This window comes from Gossypium hirsutum, chromosome D09 (assembly GCF_007990345.1).
Source record: "Gossypium hirsutum isolate 1008001.06 chromosome D09, Gossypium_hirsutum_v2.1, whole genome shotgun sequence".
Lineage (NCBI taxonomy): Eukaryota > Viridiplantae > Streptophyta > Magnoliopsida > Malvales > Malvaceae > Gossypium > Gossypium hirsutum.
In genome coordinates, this window is record NC_053445.1 from 7219721 (window position 1) to 7236939 (window position 17219).

The 17219-nt window shown below is 32.8% G+C and overlaps 1 protein-coding gene across 7 annotated transcripts; it reads right to left on the reverse strand.

Annotated features, from left to right (window-relative positions):
• Positions 1 to 3982: 3982 nt before the first annotated feature.
• On the reverse strand, positions 3983 to 16964 carry LOC107892323 (inactive LRR receptor-like serine/threonine-protein kinase BIR2). Of its 7 annotated transcripts, none has more exons than XR_005918490.1 (3): positions 16669 to 16964; positions 13732 to 13833; positions 13241 to 13656 (listed from the first exon to the last, which is right to left on the reverse strand). XR_005918490.1 is itself a non-coding variant. In XM_041101642.1 (2 exons), the coding sequence occupies exon 2, from the start codon at positions 4691 to 4693 to the stop codon at positions 4127 to 4129; it is 567 nt and encodes a 188-aa protein (XP_040957576.1). In that variant the 5' UTR covers positions 4694 to 4845; positions 16669 to 16949; the 3' UTR covers positions 3983 to 4126. The 7 variants fall into 7 exon arrangements, 1 of the variants encoding a protein (XP_040957576.1); XR_005918488.1 differs by having other exon boundaries at positions 13241 to 13680; XR_005918489.1 differs by having other exon boundaries at positions 13241 to 13671; positions 16669 to 16949.
• Positions 16965 to 17219: the final 255 nt, after the last annotated feature.

Genomic DNA, 17219 nt, shown 5'->3' on the forward strand with positions numbered 1-17219 from the left:
GCCCATTTATAACGGTGGACAAGTCTTGTTGGATTTCTGAGAGTTTTTCTATTATCTTATCCTTTTTAGTTGTGGGTTGTTCGGCAGTTGCCCCTGCGTATGAAATCATATCTTCTTCATTCTTGGCCACCTTTTGGAGATCTTCCATTCTTTTTATTAGTTCTATATTTCTAACTTGCTCAGTCTGGAGTTGTTTTCCTAGAAGGAGTTTCTGTTCTTTATGCTTGATAATCGGGTCTTGAAGAGCTGCCTTTTCTGCTACAATTTCTATTTCTAGATGAGGATTTTCATATATTTCTGCCCATTTCGTCTTGAGTTTTTCTAATACATTGTATTTATGTCCGAGGTATATCTGGGCATCTTTGTATGTTGCTGACAGAGAGCTATATATATATATATTGGGTTTTTCTGAGATTTTGTATAATGGATAATTTTAGTCCATTCTTTGTATATCCGCTTATTATCTCCTGTAAACAGGATATAACATATCTCGTTATTATGGATATGGAGATATAGGGAGAGTCCATTAAGACAGGCTATCTGATGTCTCCCCGTTTATAGGCTAATAAGTATTCTTTCTGCAGATGTCATGATCGTATTCTCCGCCAAGTTGAATTTTTGACCAGAGCCGTTATAATCTGTGAAGGAAAGTTTACCCGAAAGCAAAAGTGGCTTTCCTGTAGGCTTCTAGAGATTTTTTGCTCCTTCTGGATATTCTTTTGAGGGTGTATGAGGAATTGTTGTAGATTTTGGTGGAGAAGATTCAAGGAATCTTTCTTGTCTTCAAGTGGTCATTCTGGAATTAAAATCCATTAGTAATTTTTCCTCAAATTGTAGTAGTCTAGGTAATATATCTGCGATTTTATTATTTTCTCCTGAAATGTGTTCTACATGGGGTTTTAATCTCTTTCTAGTATGTAACTTGTTAGATTATGCCATCTATTAAGAGAAGACATTTTCTTTTCTGTTTTCATTCTGATTCAATCAGTTCTTATGGTGAATTCTTCTTTCCCTAATATAAAAAGTTCGAATGATTCTGGCCTTGTCGATGACCGTGTCGCTACTGCTATCCTTTAAACGCACTTTCTTGGTATTTTGGTCTTCAAATGAAAGATCAACGCCACCGCCTTCCTCACTCATTATTCCTATAAGTATTTAATTCTTTAATTACTCAATTCATTTTTTAATTTTGTATGAACCGATTGCACATATTTGGTTTGTATTCATTCATTTTGATCCTTTTATTTGAGATCAATTTAATGAGGATTTATGGTTGTACATCGTAGTTCATGAAAATCTTTTGAGTATTTAAATCCATACTCTATTTAAATACGAGTATGTGTTTAACACAATTAAATACTTAACTCAAATTTGAATATATGTTTAACATGAGAAATGTAACACTCTTCACTTGTTTCGATATTCGTTATGGATGGGAGATGATATTGTAGCATGTAAATTGCAAAAATCTAGAAAATATTTAAGAAATAAAACTTTGAAACAATTTAATTAAATCATAAAATTTAGATAAAATTAATTTGAAGCCTATAAAATTATTTGGAAACTTTTGGTGGATAAATGGAAGTGCCCAAGCTCAATTATGAGCTTCGGTGGTCTTGAAACACTAAAAATAGTGTAGTGGCACTGGATCAAAGATCATTTATCAATACATATACCCCAGGTTCTGGTACATTGAGAAATGTATCGATACATAAACTCTATGTTTTGCTATTTTTACCAGAAATTATAATTTTTTAGCTATTGACTTTGTAATATTGTTTCGATACTTTTAGTGTATGGACTAGAACCTTGACTCTTGGGATTAAAAATCAATCCCAAAACATTAAAATTCATGTCTAAACACTTCCAAATCATAACAAATCGTTGTAAAACAATACTTAAACCAGGTCAAACTCACGAACACAATTAAGTTACATAGCGGATCAAGGCTCAGCTAACAACACCAAAGGGGTTGAAATTATAATTCAAATTTACCAATACAAAATCTAAATGCCAAGATTATAATAGCAATGATAGTAAAATTAAATGAATTGCAACCTCGAAACTTGAATGGTAATGCAATGCTCCCAACTTGAAATCTCAAGCTTCGAACACAAGTCTTTAAGCTACGTGTTTAAACAACTAACACTTAATAATAAATGATTTTTTTTAAAAAAAATTGTTGATGTTTTGCTGTCAAGTAGTTTCGACCTTCATTCTCTTAAAAATTTTTAATAAAAAATTCATATGATATTATCGTTTCTTTCATTACCATTTAGATTCAATAAACTTTTTATAAAATTTTTAACAATTTTTCAAAGTGGAAATAAGGAATACTATCAGCAATTTCCACATTTCCTCACTAAAACAAATTTATTTGTTAATGTAAAATTTGGATGGAAGTTACACTTTTAATCGATTTCTATATATTTTGGAAAACTTTTCAAAAATGCATCATGCTGCTGTCACCAAATTGTTTTAGTGAGTTTACGACTAGTTTAACAATACACATATTTTCTTATAACTATTTATTTCACTAATTATCCATTTCAAATTCTCATCATTATCAAGTAAGGGAAATTAAAGGACAAAATCAAAATCAAGTTTCTCACTCTCACAAGTTTAAAAGCTTTCTCTTTTACCATATCCATTTTTTTAACACTCAAACATAAACAAAATTACCAACACAAGAGCTTTAGAAGCTTTTTCATGCAAATAATCTCAAATAAATACCATAAAAGTGAAGAGACCATCCTCTCTCTTTTTCATTCTAGTTTCAACTTCCCTTTCTACCAACTTGAAAATCTCAGCTTAAAGATGAAAAAAGGTGGTAGAAAGGTCTTGAAAGCAAGCTATTACTAAGGTTTTTCAAAAGAAACTCATGGGTTCTTTTGGATTTTGCAAAAATCTCACCTAGGGTTCAAATGGGGGATCAACGGAGATTATAAAGGATGACGGAAAGGGAAGAAATCAAGACTTTCTCCTCCCAATTGTGCTGTCCATTTTAGCAAGGGAATAGGGGAAATTTTCTTCTATTTTCAACTCATAATATAATGTATGAGCTCCCTTTAAAGTTTCCACATCAATGGTTCATGTCAGTCAACAGTCAAATGATCTAAGGCCACAAATAACTCCTCAAAATGATCAAACTAATGGCTGAGATTGCACATAAGATTTTAAATTCAATGGTCTAGATTAACTCCTACACCCTCTTTATTGAGAAAGTACCACTTTGCTATTAATGAATTTCCAGCGTGGATTTAATCCAATGACTCTTATTAAACCCTAATTTTAAATTCTTCACCATTATTTACATGGCTTATTTCTCTATAGGTCCTTGAACAATTTACACTTTTATAATTATTCTACCTTCTGTATTGGAAAGCATCTCAACAAATCCTTCCACTTCTCAATTTAATCCTTATCACCTTATAAATCATTTCGTTGACCATTAGAGACAATAATCCATTTCATGGCATGATTGCACTTTTAATCCTTATACTTTTCACTTTTATTCATCCTAACATTTTTCTCAATTTTTAAATCTCACATGTCAATATATTCTCCATGTATCATTTATATATATATATATAAATTATTATACCACATTATTCTTTATATGGTAAAGTTACATTTCGATCATTGTATTTTCTCCAAATATCAATTTAATCTCTGTTTTTTTTTAAATATCAAACTCACGTATATCATTACAAATTTCCTTTTCCAAATATCTAATTAGTTCCTTAAGAAAAACTCATTAAATAAACTCATTCCGTACTGTATACATTCCTAGAACAATATTTATATGTGATGGTCGCTGAACCATGTAAAATATATCAAACATAGCTCTGAAACCTCCCTGATAATCCAAGCAACGTATACATAAATTACACAGTAAGGTTTAGGGTATTTTTTTATACTATTAGACATTTGAGGTTTAAATGTACGACTAAATTGATAAAATAATATGATGGATACTATATTAATCTAAATACATTTTTTTTTAATCCCAAAAGAAAATCTGAACAACGAAAGTCGATATATTGGTACAAAAAATATATGTTCTTAGAACACAATAAGATTAAGGTTCAATTGAAGTCACCGCACATGTTTGAAAATGTAGTGTTTATCTGGCTTGTGGATAGCACTTGGTCTTCCTACCACAACACCAAAAATACCCAAATCCCGACAAAATTGAAAACACAGCACCACAAACCCCAGCTGCAATTATAATTCCCAAACTCTTCCTACTTAAATTCCCACACTTTCCAAGAGGACGCCCACAAAGACCACTATTACCAGCGAAGTCTACCTTACTATTATTCTCAAAAGATAAAGGAATTGCACCTTTGAGATCATTATTTGCTACAGAAAACCTCTTCAAACGTAACAAACCTGATAACTGCTCTGGAATTGATCCCGAAAGTCTATTATTTGACAGTACCAAATTATTTAGATAAGCACAGTTAGATAATTCAGATGGGATGGAACCTGACAGATCATTGCTAGACAGATCAAGGGTTACCAAATAAGGTAACCAACTACATATCTGTGCAGGGACTGTACCAGAAAGCCTGTTAGCCGACAGATCCAAAGTCTGCAAACTCTGACAGTACTGTAAAGATTGAGGTAATTGTCCTGAGAGTTTCATGTCACGTAGCTGAAGACTTAACAGGCGATCTTCTCGTTCCATCCAACATTCAACTCCAACAAGATTGCATAAAAAACCTGCTGAATTGTTATTGAAACTCCAGTTGCTTAACTTCCCATCTGGGTCATTTAGAGAATTCTTGATACCTTTCAGACATTTTATATCATCTTCTGTTACAGCTGATGAAACATGTCCTGCAAAAAGCGTCCGTGTTAGAAGAACAAATCTGAATATCTTTAAACTGCTGGGACATGATCCCTTCATAGCTTATCACAAGCATAAACTAAAACCCAGAGTTTTATTTGCGACTTATATCAGATAAACAACTTTGGAGTGCTTCATGAGATAAAGTCTGCCCTTTATTTGGTTTGTTTTAATGACATGGGAGGAAGCAAAGAAAATGCGTGATTGACTTGGAAAGAAGAGTCTTTTATGTTGCTGTGAAGTTTTTTTTTTTTGAGAGTATGTTACTGTAAAGTTTGGGGCGAATCACCAATAAAAGCATTTTTTTTTCAAAATTTACTGAAATGGGCCAACTTTTTTATTATTTACCGGAATAGGCCATTTTCCGCGAAATCGCGTCCACGTCAGCGCGATGTCAGGGTACGTGCAGGACATCGCGTCCACGTAAGCGCGATTTGCTGACGTGGAAGGAAATCGCGCCCTCTAAGACGCGATTTGCTGACGTGGCATGAACAGTGTGTTTTTAGCTTGGAAAACTTTGAAAGGCCATAACTTTTGGTTCGGTTGTCCGATTGAGACGATTTTTTTTTATTTCGAATAAATTTTCGAGACCTACGCGCTGGCAAATAGCCGAAGGCAGTTTGCTAAAGTTTTCATCAAAAAAGATCCTTTTTTGCCTCTAAATTTTGATTTTTTCGGTTTAAAATTGAATTTTGAAACATTCAAATCGTTATTTTCCTCATTTATTTGAAGTAAACACCGGATCTTTTTTTACATAATTGTCTTATATCATCCTGTTATAGGTATAAGTCAACTCATTCCACTTTTGAGAAGTTCCCTAAAATTTTCCATTTTATTCAATTTAGTCCCTAAAACCTAAATAGTCATATTTTCAAATCTAAGCTTCATTTTTCAATTAAAATTCAAATTCATCCTTCCATAACATTCAAATATTCTTAAATACAAAAATTTCATGCTAATTTTGAAATAATTACACTTTAGTCCCTATACTCGTAACTAACAAATTATACTTTACAAATTAGTCCCTATTCATCTCTAAGCAGTTTTCCAGCACGTAGATCTTGAAAATTTATTCGAAATCAAAAAAAATTTGCCTCAATCGGACAACCGAGCCAAAAGTTATGGCCTTTCAAAGTTTTCCAAGCTAAAAACACACTGTTCATGCCACGTCAGCAAATCGCGTCCTAGAGGGCGCGATTTCCTTCCACGTCAGCAAATCGCGCTTACGTGGATGCGGTGTCCTGCACGTACCCTGACATCGCGCTGACGTGGACGCGATTTCGCGGAAAATGGCCTATTCTGATAAATAATCAAAAAGTTGGCCCATTTCGGTAAATTTTGAAAAAAAATGCTTTTATTGGTGAATTACCCTAAATTTTGATGTGAACAAAATATTCGGAAATTATGATAGCCATTGAAAATTATGATAGGACTTTTACTTTTTTGTTTTTTTTAAATTTTAGTTGCAGTGGGTTCTAGTTTAGATTTAAAAGCTTTTAGATGTTTTATAATATTATTTTTTTCAAAATTTATAAATTTTATTTAATTTTTAGATGAAAATGAAGCTATTGTGACATTACCAATGCTATGTCATGATCTTACAATGGGGCAAAATACTAAAAAAAATTCATTTTTTTAAATTTACCGAAATGGGCCCGGTATTTTATTATTTACCGGAATGGGCCCTTTTCCCCTAAAGCGCGTCAATGTCAGCGCGAAGTCAGGGGACGTGTCAGCAAATTGCGTCCACGTCAGCGTGCTTTCCTGACGTGGACACAAATCGCGCTTAAGTAGGCGCGATTTGTTGCCACGTCAGCAAAGCACGCTGAAGTGGACGCGATTTGCTGCCACGTAGTGCACCCCTGGGGACGCGTTTTCCCCGTTTTTCCCATATTAGGTTTTTGGTTTTTAGGGTTAGGGTTTAGAATTTTTAAGATTTTTAGGGTTTTAGAGAAAAAAGTAAACAAATAAGGGATTAGGATTTAGGGTTTCCTAATTAAATTAATTATAATTTATTCAAAATTGGATTACATTTCGTGTTTATGGGTTTTTAAGATAAAATCAAAGCAAGATGCTTTATCAGAAGAATTTCTGAAGTCATGCCCACATGTACGCGCTTTTGCTACAGTAGGTCCTGCAAAAATTATTTCGAGTTGACGTTTCTGAGTAAATAGTATAAAAAACGCTCTAAGCAGAATGCTTTATGAGAAGAATTTGTGAAATCGTGCCCTCGTGGACGCGCTTTTGCTACAATAGGTCTTGGAAAAAATAATTTTGAGTTGACCTTTCTGAGGAAATAGTATAAAAACGCTTCAAGCAGGATGCTTTATCAGAAGAATTTGTGAAATCGCGCCCACGTGGACGCGCTTTTGCTACTATAGCATGTCTGGGCTGAGGCTATAAATGAGGCAAAAAATGTTCTCAGAATGCATAAGTTACAGCAGAAACAATTTAGAGAGGCTAAGAAGGTTAGAGTTTCAAATATGAGTGAACATATTAGTGCTGTTATTTACTATGACGGTGAGGTTTGCCACATCGTGTAACACCCCTTACCCGTATCCAACACCGGAATAGGGTACGAGGCATTACCAAAACACATACACTTGTAAACGTATTTAACCGAGTTATAAAATTTCATCAAAATTAAAACTTTCAAAATAATTAACATGTTTCTATAACTTTTCACAATATATCCTCAAAATATTATAATCATAATAATTAGGGCCTGCGAGACCCGATACATACTCATGCAATTTAATGCTTCATTTCCATTTCATTCAATTCGCAATTTCTCATGCTCATAATTTAAATCATATCACTAGCAATTTCCATTTAATTCACGTACAATTCAATGACATCAAATTCAAAACTAATACGTATTTACCATTTAACTCAATGTTTATTGATTATACCATTCAATAACACATTTATGAAATTCTCAATTTAGCAATGAAAATATCACTTTAGTTTGAATAACAACATCGTCCTGATATAAATACACTACCACTTATCCATTTACTTTAATTCTTTTGGGCCCATTTGTCACTTACCATCCTTAATCAAATTAGGGAACGGTCACGGAAAATTGAGTACTTCACTTTCACTTTGCCATAGTATAACTATGGTCTTACGTATGATCACTTATCACTTGTCCCTGATCAGATAAGTGTAGCCACCTATCACTTTGTTTCTTGATCAGATAAGTGTAGCCACTTATCACTTTGTTTCTTGATCAGATAAGTGTAGCCACTTATCACTTTGTCTCTTGATCAGATAAGTGTAGGTAAAGCTATCACTTATCACTTTGTCTCTTGATCAGATAAGTATAGCCGAAGCTATCACTTATCACTTTTCACTTGTCACTTGATCAGATAAGTGTAGCCGAAGCTATCACTTATCACTTTGTCACTTGATCAGATAAGTATAGCCGAAGCTATTACTTATCACTTTCCACTTGTCACTTGATCAGATAAGTGTAGCTAAAGCTACCACTTATCACTTTGTCACTTGATCAGAAGTACTCAAATCCGGCGTTCCGCTCAATTTGATCATTTATTCATATATCAGGCTTACCAACATGTGTTAATTCATAAACCATTCATGGTATTATTTCATGCCAAATCATATACTTCCAGCACATATTCATATCAACTTTCAACTTCTTTCATAAAATCAAAAACTAATGGATTTAACAAGTGGGCCTAGTTGTAAAAGTCATAAAAATACAAAAATTTCAAGAAATAGTCAAGAATTGAACTTACTTGTAATAAAAATATGAAGAACCAGCTTGAAGAAGCCCTTCCATGGTGTTTTAGCTGATGAGAATTCAGAAAAATGAAGAGAAATCTAGATAATTCCACTTGAGTCCTAACTTTATTAAGCAAATTTTGCAATTTTCCAATTTTGCCCTTAATTCTCCTTACTTTCTTGCTGATTTCATGCCTCTGCCGTCCAGCCCAAATAGACCTTGGGTCTATTTGCCTTTTAAGCCCTCTTCCTTTTATCATTTAAGCTATTTAATCATTTCCCAAAATTTTGCATTTGTTACAATTTAGTCCTTTTTGTTCAATTAATTATCGGAACTTTAAAATTTCTTAACGAAACTTTAATACTAACTTTTTAACACTCCATAAATATTTATAAAAATATTTATGGCTCAGTTTAAAATCCCCGAGGTCTTGATACCTCATTTCGATTCTAGTTATTTTAATATTTATTTCTAGTGCACTATTCACTATTTCAAAAATTTTCCTAACTTCATATTTAACTTATACTTACTAAATTAATAATATTTTCTACCCATTTGTCGAATTTAGTGATCTCGAATCACCGTTCCAACACCTCTGAAAATTCAAGCCATTACATTTTTTTTTCGTCGGATTTGTGGTCCCGAAACCACTATTCCGACTAAGCCTAAAATCGGGATATTACAACTCTCCCCCCTTTAGGGATTTTCGTCCCCGAAAATCTTACCAGATGGTAGGTTAATGATTTACTTCCACAGTATATTTCAAATTCACACATGATTTTGGATTTTCATATCTTTTACAGATAATCACATAGATTCATAAGAAAATCAGGATAGCGATATTTCAGCATCTGAAGCTACACAAAGTATCGAAAAATTACAATCCATATAGAATGATATCCATTTTGATAACCTGAGTAGTTTTCTGAACTATCAAATATTTCTCTCTTTTTATATTGTCCTCATTTTCTAATTCATTCACTTTTCCGACCACATTATTATTCTCCCATACACGAACTTCTGTAACACTACACTCGTAAGCTTATTCAACCAAAATCTCACAAATTTCATTGTAACATTTTACTAATATGGGGATGAGTGTAGTAAAGCCTCAAATATATCTTACACATAAATGCGCATAACACATACCATCACAAATAGCCAATTCATTACTAAGTTCACATTCTCAAAGCATTTAATAAACATTTGCTTTTAATCACTTTTGTTCTCAACACAAAATTCTAACTCAAATCACTAATTCACAATCAAAATTTCTATATAGCATCATAATCCAAATATCATAACTCATATGCTTGTATAATTATAACATTCATCAATAAAAAAAATGTTTTATTCTTTGATCCATACCTTTATGAGTTTCAACTCATAATCAATACATTTTCACTCAAACATTTTAGTATTTATTTCTATACTATTAGAATTAACTCAGTTGAAAAACATATCTGTCTCATCAAGATAATTTTCGTCATAGAACAATACTGATAAGGGGGTGATGGTGAAGTCATAAATCTTTCAACTTGCTCTCATAGATACATATATATATATGATTTTGTATTCATCATCAATGTAATACCATCATAACCACGTAATTCATTCCAAGCAAATTAACACATCTATTTATTACAAATGTTTTCTGTCACTCACAATTTCACACAACGAATTTACTTACTCAAGCTCAACGTTAATATCTAATTAAATTCCAATACTTGGCTTCTATTTTACTTACCGACATTTGCCAAATTAGAGAACGTCTTACGGAATTGAGTACTTCGTTTTCTCGATGCCATAGTCCAACTATGGTCTTACACGTAATCACAAATCACATACCGATGCCATAGCCCAACTACGGTCTTACACGAAATCACATATCACTTACCGATGCCATAGCCCAGCTATGGTCTTACACGAAATCACATATCACACATATCACTTACCGATGCCATAGCCCAGCTATGGTCTTACACGGAATCACATAATCACATGTTCACATGTTGCCATGGTCAAACCATGGTCTTTTCCGTCAATTCATCACATATCACTGAACGAAAGTACTCATTCCTGCGTTCTACTCAATTTGACTTCCAATTCAATTTTTCATACTATTATAATATTCATGGTTTAGACATAAAACAAAATATCTTATTATCTTTAATTTAACAATTAAACATAAGATTCTATCATATGAACATACTAATTTCACTTATTCAAGCAGATGTACATACACACGTTCCATCTATTTAAGTAAATTTGCTTATCATATTCACTTAATCAAATATGTTGAGCACATAGCATTATATAATCACCAACATACTTGGATGAGCTTGTCACAACATAAACTTTTTTTTTAACTTATAGTCATCTCTTTTCATACATGAACACATCCATATCACAAATTTTTATACTTACCTTTCCAAATTCCAACATAACGTGAGCATATTTCATTTATCTCAATATCATTTTTAGCATTATCGAAAATAGCTCGATTGAAAATCATCTCTGTCTTAACAAAGCAATTTCGTTAGAGCCCGGAGATATCACATCATCAAGAGTAATAACGTGGCATGTATAGCTAGGCTCACATATGCTACGTTTGGTCCGAGAACCGACTAAACCGTAGCTCTGATACCACTAAATGTAACACCCCTTACCCGTATCCAACACCGGAATAGGGTACGAGGCATTACCAAAACACATACACTTGTAAACGTATTTAACCGAGTTATAAAATTTCATCAAAATTAAAACTTTCAAAATAATTAACATGTTTCTATAACTTTTCACAATATATCCTCAAAATATTATAATCATAATAATTAGGGCCTGCGAGACCCGATACATACTCATGCAATTTAATGCTTCATTTCCATTTCATTCAATTCGCAATTTCTCATGCTCATAATTTAAATCATATCACTAGCAATTTCCATTTAATTCACGTACAATTCAATGACATCAAATTCAAAACTAATACGTATTTACCATTTAACTCAATGTTTATTGATTATACCATTCAATAACACATTTATGAAATTCTCAATTTAGCAATGAAAATATCACTTTAGTTTGAATAACAACATCGTCCTGATATAAATACACTACCACTTATCCATTTACTTTAATTCTTTTGGGCCCATTTGTCACTTACCATCCTTAATCAAATTAGGGAACGGTCACGGAAAATTGAGTACTTCATTTTCACTTTGCCATAGTATAACTATGGTCTTACGTATGATCACTTATCACTTGTCCCTGATCAGATAAGTGTAGCCACCTATCACTTTGTTTCTTGATCAGATAAGTGTAGCCACTTATCACTTTGTTTCTTGATCAGATAAGTGTAGCCACTTATCACTTTGTCTCTTGATCAGATAAGTGTAGGTAAAGCTATCACTTATCACTTTGTCTCTTGATCAGATAAGTATAGCCGAAGCTATCACTTATCACTTTTCACTTGTCACTTGATCAGATAAGTGTAGCCGAAGCTATCACTTATCACTTTGTCACTTGATCAGATAAGTATAGCCGAAGCTATTACTTATCACTTTCCACTTGTCACTTGATCAGATAAGTGTAGCTAAAGCTACCACTTATCACTTTGTCACTTGATCAGAAGTACTCAAATCCGGCGTTCCGCTCAATTTGATCATTTATTCATATATCAGGCTTACCAACATGTGTTAATTCATAAACCATTCATGGTATTATTTCATGCCAAATCATATACTTCCAGCACATATTCATATCAACTTTCAACTTCTTTCATAAAATCAAAAACTAATGGATTTAACAAGTGGGCCTAGTTGTAAAAGTCATAAAAATACAAAAATTTCAAGAAATAGTCAAGAATTGAACTTACTTGTAATAAAAATATGAAGAACCAGCTTGAAGAAGCCCTTCCATGGTGTTTTAGCTGATGAGAATTCAGAAAAATGAAGAGAAATCTAGATAATTCCACTTGAGTCCTAACTTTATTAAGCAAATTTTGCAATTTTCCAATTTTGCCCTTAATTCTCCTTACTTTCTTGCTGATTTCATGCCTCTGCCGTCCAGCCCAAATAGACCTTGGGTCTATTTGCCTTTTTAGCCCTCTTCCTTTTATCATTTAAGCTATTTAATCATTTCCCAAAATTTTGCATTTGTTACAATTTAGTCCTTTTTGTTCAATTAATTATCGGAACTTTAAAATTTCTTAACGAAACTTTAATACTAACTTTTTAACACTCCATAAATATTTATGGCTCAGTTTAAAATCCCCGAGGTCTTGATACCTCATTTCGATTCTAATTATTTTAATATTTATTTCTAGTGCACTATTCACTATTTCAAAAATTTTCCTAACTTCATATTTAACTTATACTTACTAAATTAATAATATTTTCTACCCATTTGTCGAATTTAGTGATCTCGAATCACCGTTCCAACACCTCTGAAAATTCAAGCCATTACATTTTTTTTTCGTCGGATTTGTGGTCCCGAAACCACTGTTCCGACTAAGCCTAAAATCGGGATATTACACATCGAGAATTATGTTATTTTTTTGTTGGAGAATACAGTGTGACTGGTTTTTAACCAGAGCATAGATTTGACAGAACTTCGTAAAAGAATAAGGCGTAAAATTTTCGAAACGACGCCAATGAAAGTTCTGTCTATTACGTATCGATTTTGTTCTTTTGTTGATCCAGTGACATATGACTTGTTCGATATAAAAGGTGCTCGTAACTTGGAGGCAATGGTGCAGACTCATCTTCCTAGTGGAGCACCTTATATTGAGTTATATGTACAATTTACATCGCCAAATGATGTACTTGCGGCCGGTGTTCGATATGTACACACGACCCCTGGCCGACACTCGGTTAGCGGGTTACAAAATGTGGAACAACCCATGTTTCGTAGCGGTGTGGAATGCACATCCCCTGTAAGACACTCTGTTGGTGGATCCACATCGGAGTCATCTTCTAACCCACAATCATCGGCAACATACGAGGTCCCCTCACCGATGGTACAGAAGTTGGCTTATTTTCTGAACCGGGGCCTATTCCAATAGAACCTGAAGATGCTGAAAGGAGTTCAGATGAAGAATAAAATCCACGATTCAAAGCATACTCACCTCCAACCCACATGCATAATGTCGATCTGTCTGCAGATGATGCGTTGGAGTTTTTAGATCTACCACATCGGTTGCGTGATCATACAAGTTCGGGGCTAGATTCTGGTGAATTTGAAGTTGGTAATCAGTTTACCAACAATGATAGTTTTATTGGTGCTTTAAAACAACATAACATCAAAAGCGGCGTTAACTACCACGTCGTTAAATCCAAATCTAATAAGTTTGAGGCGAAGTGTGCGGTGAAAGACGACACATGTTCATGGAAAATCTATGCCTCGTTAAGGAAAAGGACAGGGTTGTGGGAGATTAAAAAGTACAAAGGTTCACATACATGTGCTGCAAGTACAGTATTGACGGTTTCTGAATAATACTGTTATTATGTCATGTTGCATTATTTAATGTACTCCGTTTATAGGTGTTTCACAAGATCATCCCAAGATGGATTCAAGTATGTTAGCTAGCTTGATACTACCCACGGTGAAGGCAGATCCCAGGACTTCAGTGCTGGTCTTAATTGCCAATATTCGTAGCCAAATAGGGTACACGCCCTCTATCATTAATTTTATCTTCTAGGTTTTTTACTTGTTTTCTATTTTCTTATTGAAAATCATTTATTAATTTTATGGTTTGCTTTTTACCACTTTTGGAAGTTCGTTAGTTCTTTTCTGTAACAACCCAATATTGATCTTAATCGGACAAAGTGGTTTTGGGACCATAAATCCGAGTCAAAAAATATTTTAAAATTATTTTTGATATTTTCAGTATGTGAATTAATATGTGTGAAAATTTCATATAAAATTTTGATCGTTTGAGTGTTCAATTTGATAAAAAGGGCTTAATCGCGTAAAATAAAAACTCGGGGATTTAATTTAAAAGCATCTAATTGTTGTTTTCTTTTAAATTAGGAGGTTTAAAGCTGCAATTTGACCACTATTTAGATAATGTGTGGCTAAGGTCAAAACTAACCTTAATATATATATGTTATAATTATTTTAATAAGGTTAAATTAATAAATTATTAATTATGATAATACATAATAGTTAAAAACATAATTTTATAGCATATATCATCTTCCTAGCAAAAACTTCGATGAAAGAAAAGCCATTAAAGCTTGAAGAAGGTTTCGCCATGTCTTTCCATAATTAAAGGTTCGTTTTTGTTCAATTTTTGAAAATTTTTATGTTTTTGAGATCGTTGCTTTGTGTACTACAAGACCCATACCTTAATTTTAGAATTTTGTGTTAATTTTGTGATATGCCATTGATGAATGCTTGAGCTTTTTGTTAGTTAATGATGAAATATGAAATATATGTGAAAGATTAACATGTTTTGTATTTGAATTTTTGGTGAAATTGAGTAATTAGGGCTAAATTGTGAAATTAAATTTTTGAGGGACTAAAATGTGAAATAAATGAAATATGTGAACTTGTATGAGCACTAGGGATATTCGGCCCTTTTATAGTGTGGGTAAATTTTGTGTATTTTGTGTTTATGCAATAGGGACTAAATTGCAAAAAGTGTAAATGTTAAGGGTAAAATGGTAATTTGCCCAATTATGTGTTTTTGGACTAAATTGAATGAAATAATATTTAAACTAGTTCATTTTGAATATATTTAGATCAAGAACCAAAGAAATCGGAGTTGGATCGGGGAAAAGCTAAAGTCGTCGACTAATCGCCCGGTTCCGATTTTTCACTGTCCGAGATTTAAAGATCAAGCTTCAAGCTCGAGGATTGTCAGCAAAGATAATCACTCTATCTACTGTCTCGGTATTAAAATGTTTGAATTTTAACTTAGGGCATGTACAGGCTAGATAATGTTATAAGAGCGTGCTTTAATGTTTTGTAAATGAGTTTCATAGCCAGCGAAAATGGCTTATTTCCTTATAGTCTAGTTGGATTGTAATGTTTTCATTTTGTTTTAAATGACTAAAAGAAAAGCTTAAAATTTTGCATGTTTGATTTTAAACCTAGCTTATCTAATGTAACTTTTATAATTATTGAACTTTAATGAATGTTTGTTTTAAGTTGTATTTTGATTAGTAATACCTTTTAACCCTAATTCGGTGACGGATACGGGTTAGGGATGTTACATTTTATGTCTTTCTTAGATGGAAATTTATTAGCTTTGTTTAAAGTCTTTCCTGTCCTTTTAGTTAAATATTCTAATTGTGCTTTTATAAATCCTTGATTATTTATTATTTTTTGTAATAAATTTATTTTTAATGAATTATTAGAAGATAATTTTTGTCGTGTTATATATGTTTTAGATCTTGAATTATTTTTTTATCAATGTTATATAAATTTTCTAAAGATTAATTATTAAGTCTACAATGGTATTTACTTGTTTATTTTTTTGGGTTTCGTTAATATTATGTCAAATGTGAGTATAGTGTCTATTTCCTTTTCTTTTAAAATTACAGTTTATTTGATTTTTATTATTATAAGCAAGTTCTTTATGAATGCTTGTTATATCAAGATCTAAATAATAAAGGCGTCTATCAGCTTCGTTAGGATTTATACCCCTATGGTTGCTAGTTAAATTTTAACCCAACACTGATATTCTAGTGACCACAGATAGGTTTTATCTTAATTAGGGTTACACACTGTGGTAGGAATTGACTCCTCTTTAAGAAGAGTGTGTAACTTAAGTATTCAAAGTTTCCAATGACTATCTCTCCTACAAGAAACTAATCGTACGCTCTAATACCAGAAATAGTAGGGGTCTAAAGAATAGTCGATGTTTAGAATACTTCCGATTTTCCAAATCAAAATTTCTCTGCAAGAAAAGAGCATACACACTGTAAATCATACCTCAAGACAGTTGGTTTTGCTTGAAATATTAGGGGTCCAAAGAATGGTCGGTGTTTACAATGCTATTGATTTTCCAGATTGAAATTTATCCGCAAGAAAAGAGCATACACACTATAAATCGTACCTCAAGAAAGTTGGTTCTGCAGAAAGAAAGTTATACTTAATAAGCTTATGGCTAAATTCTCCAAGTCGTTGTCCAGATATAAGAGCCACAATCTCGTGAGAGCCTGCTCTCTCTACTTCACCGTCACGCCCTCTCTTGGCTATGGTTACTAAATTGAGGCCTTACACTTCTCTCTATATCTCAAACCAAGAAAACATTTGAAGAAAAAAAAAGACTAAATTTTTATAACTTCAAAAGAAATTACAAACCTCGAGTAGTAATAAATATGTTTTGCTCTCTCTTTCTATCTATTCCCTAATAAGAGACATTTGAGTTCTTTATATAAAGGCTCGAGTGCTTCATTGGGCCCCATCGACTGCCTAGATACAAGTCACGAGAGTCTTCTTTTACAATAAACGATAAAAATGGGTAGTCGCGTGCTTCCTAAAGGTGTTTTTCCTGAAAATAAAAATTAAAAATATATAGATAAGATGCTTTTAGCTGAGCATATGTAGCTTTTATGTCGTGACACTCTTTACATTTCAACGGAGAGCATATATTGTTTTAGGGCT

Coding starts and splice junctions, on each gene's coding strand:
- LOC107892323 (XM_041101642.1), bottom strand. CDS start 4,693: ATGGAACGAGAAGATCGCCTGTTAAGTCTTCAGCTACGTGACATGAAA.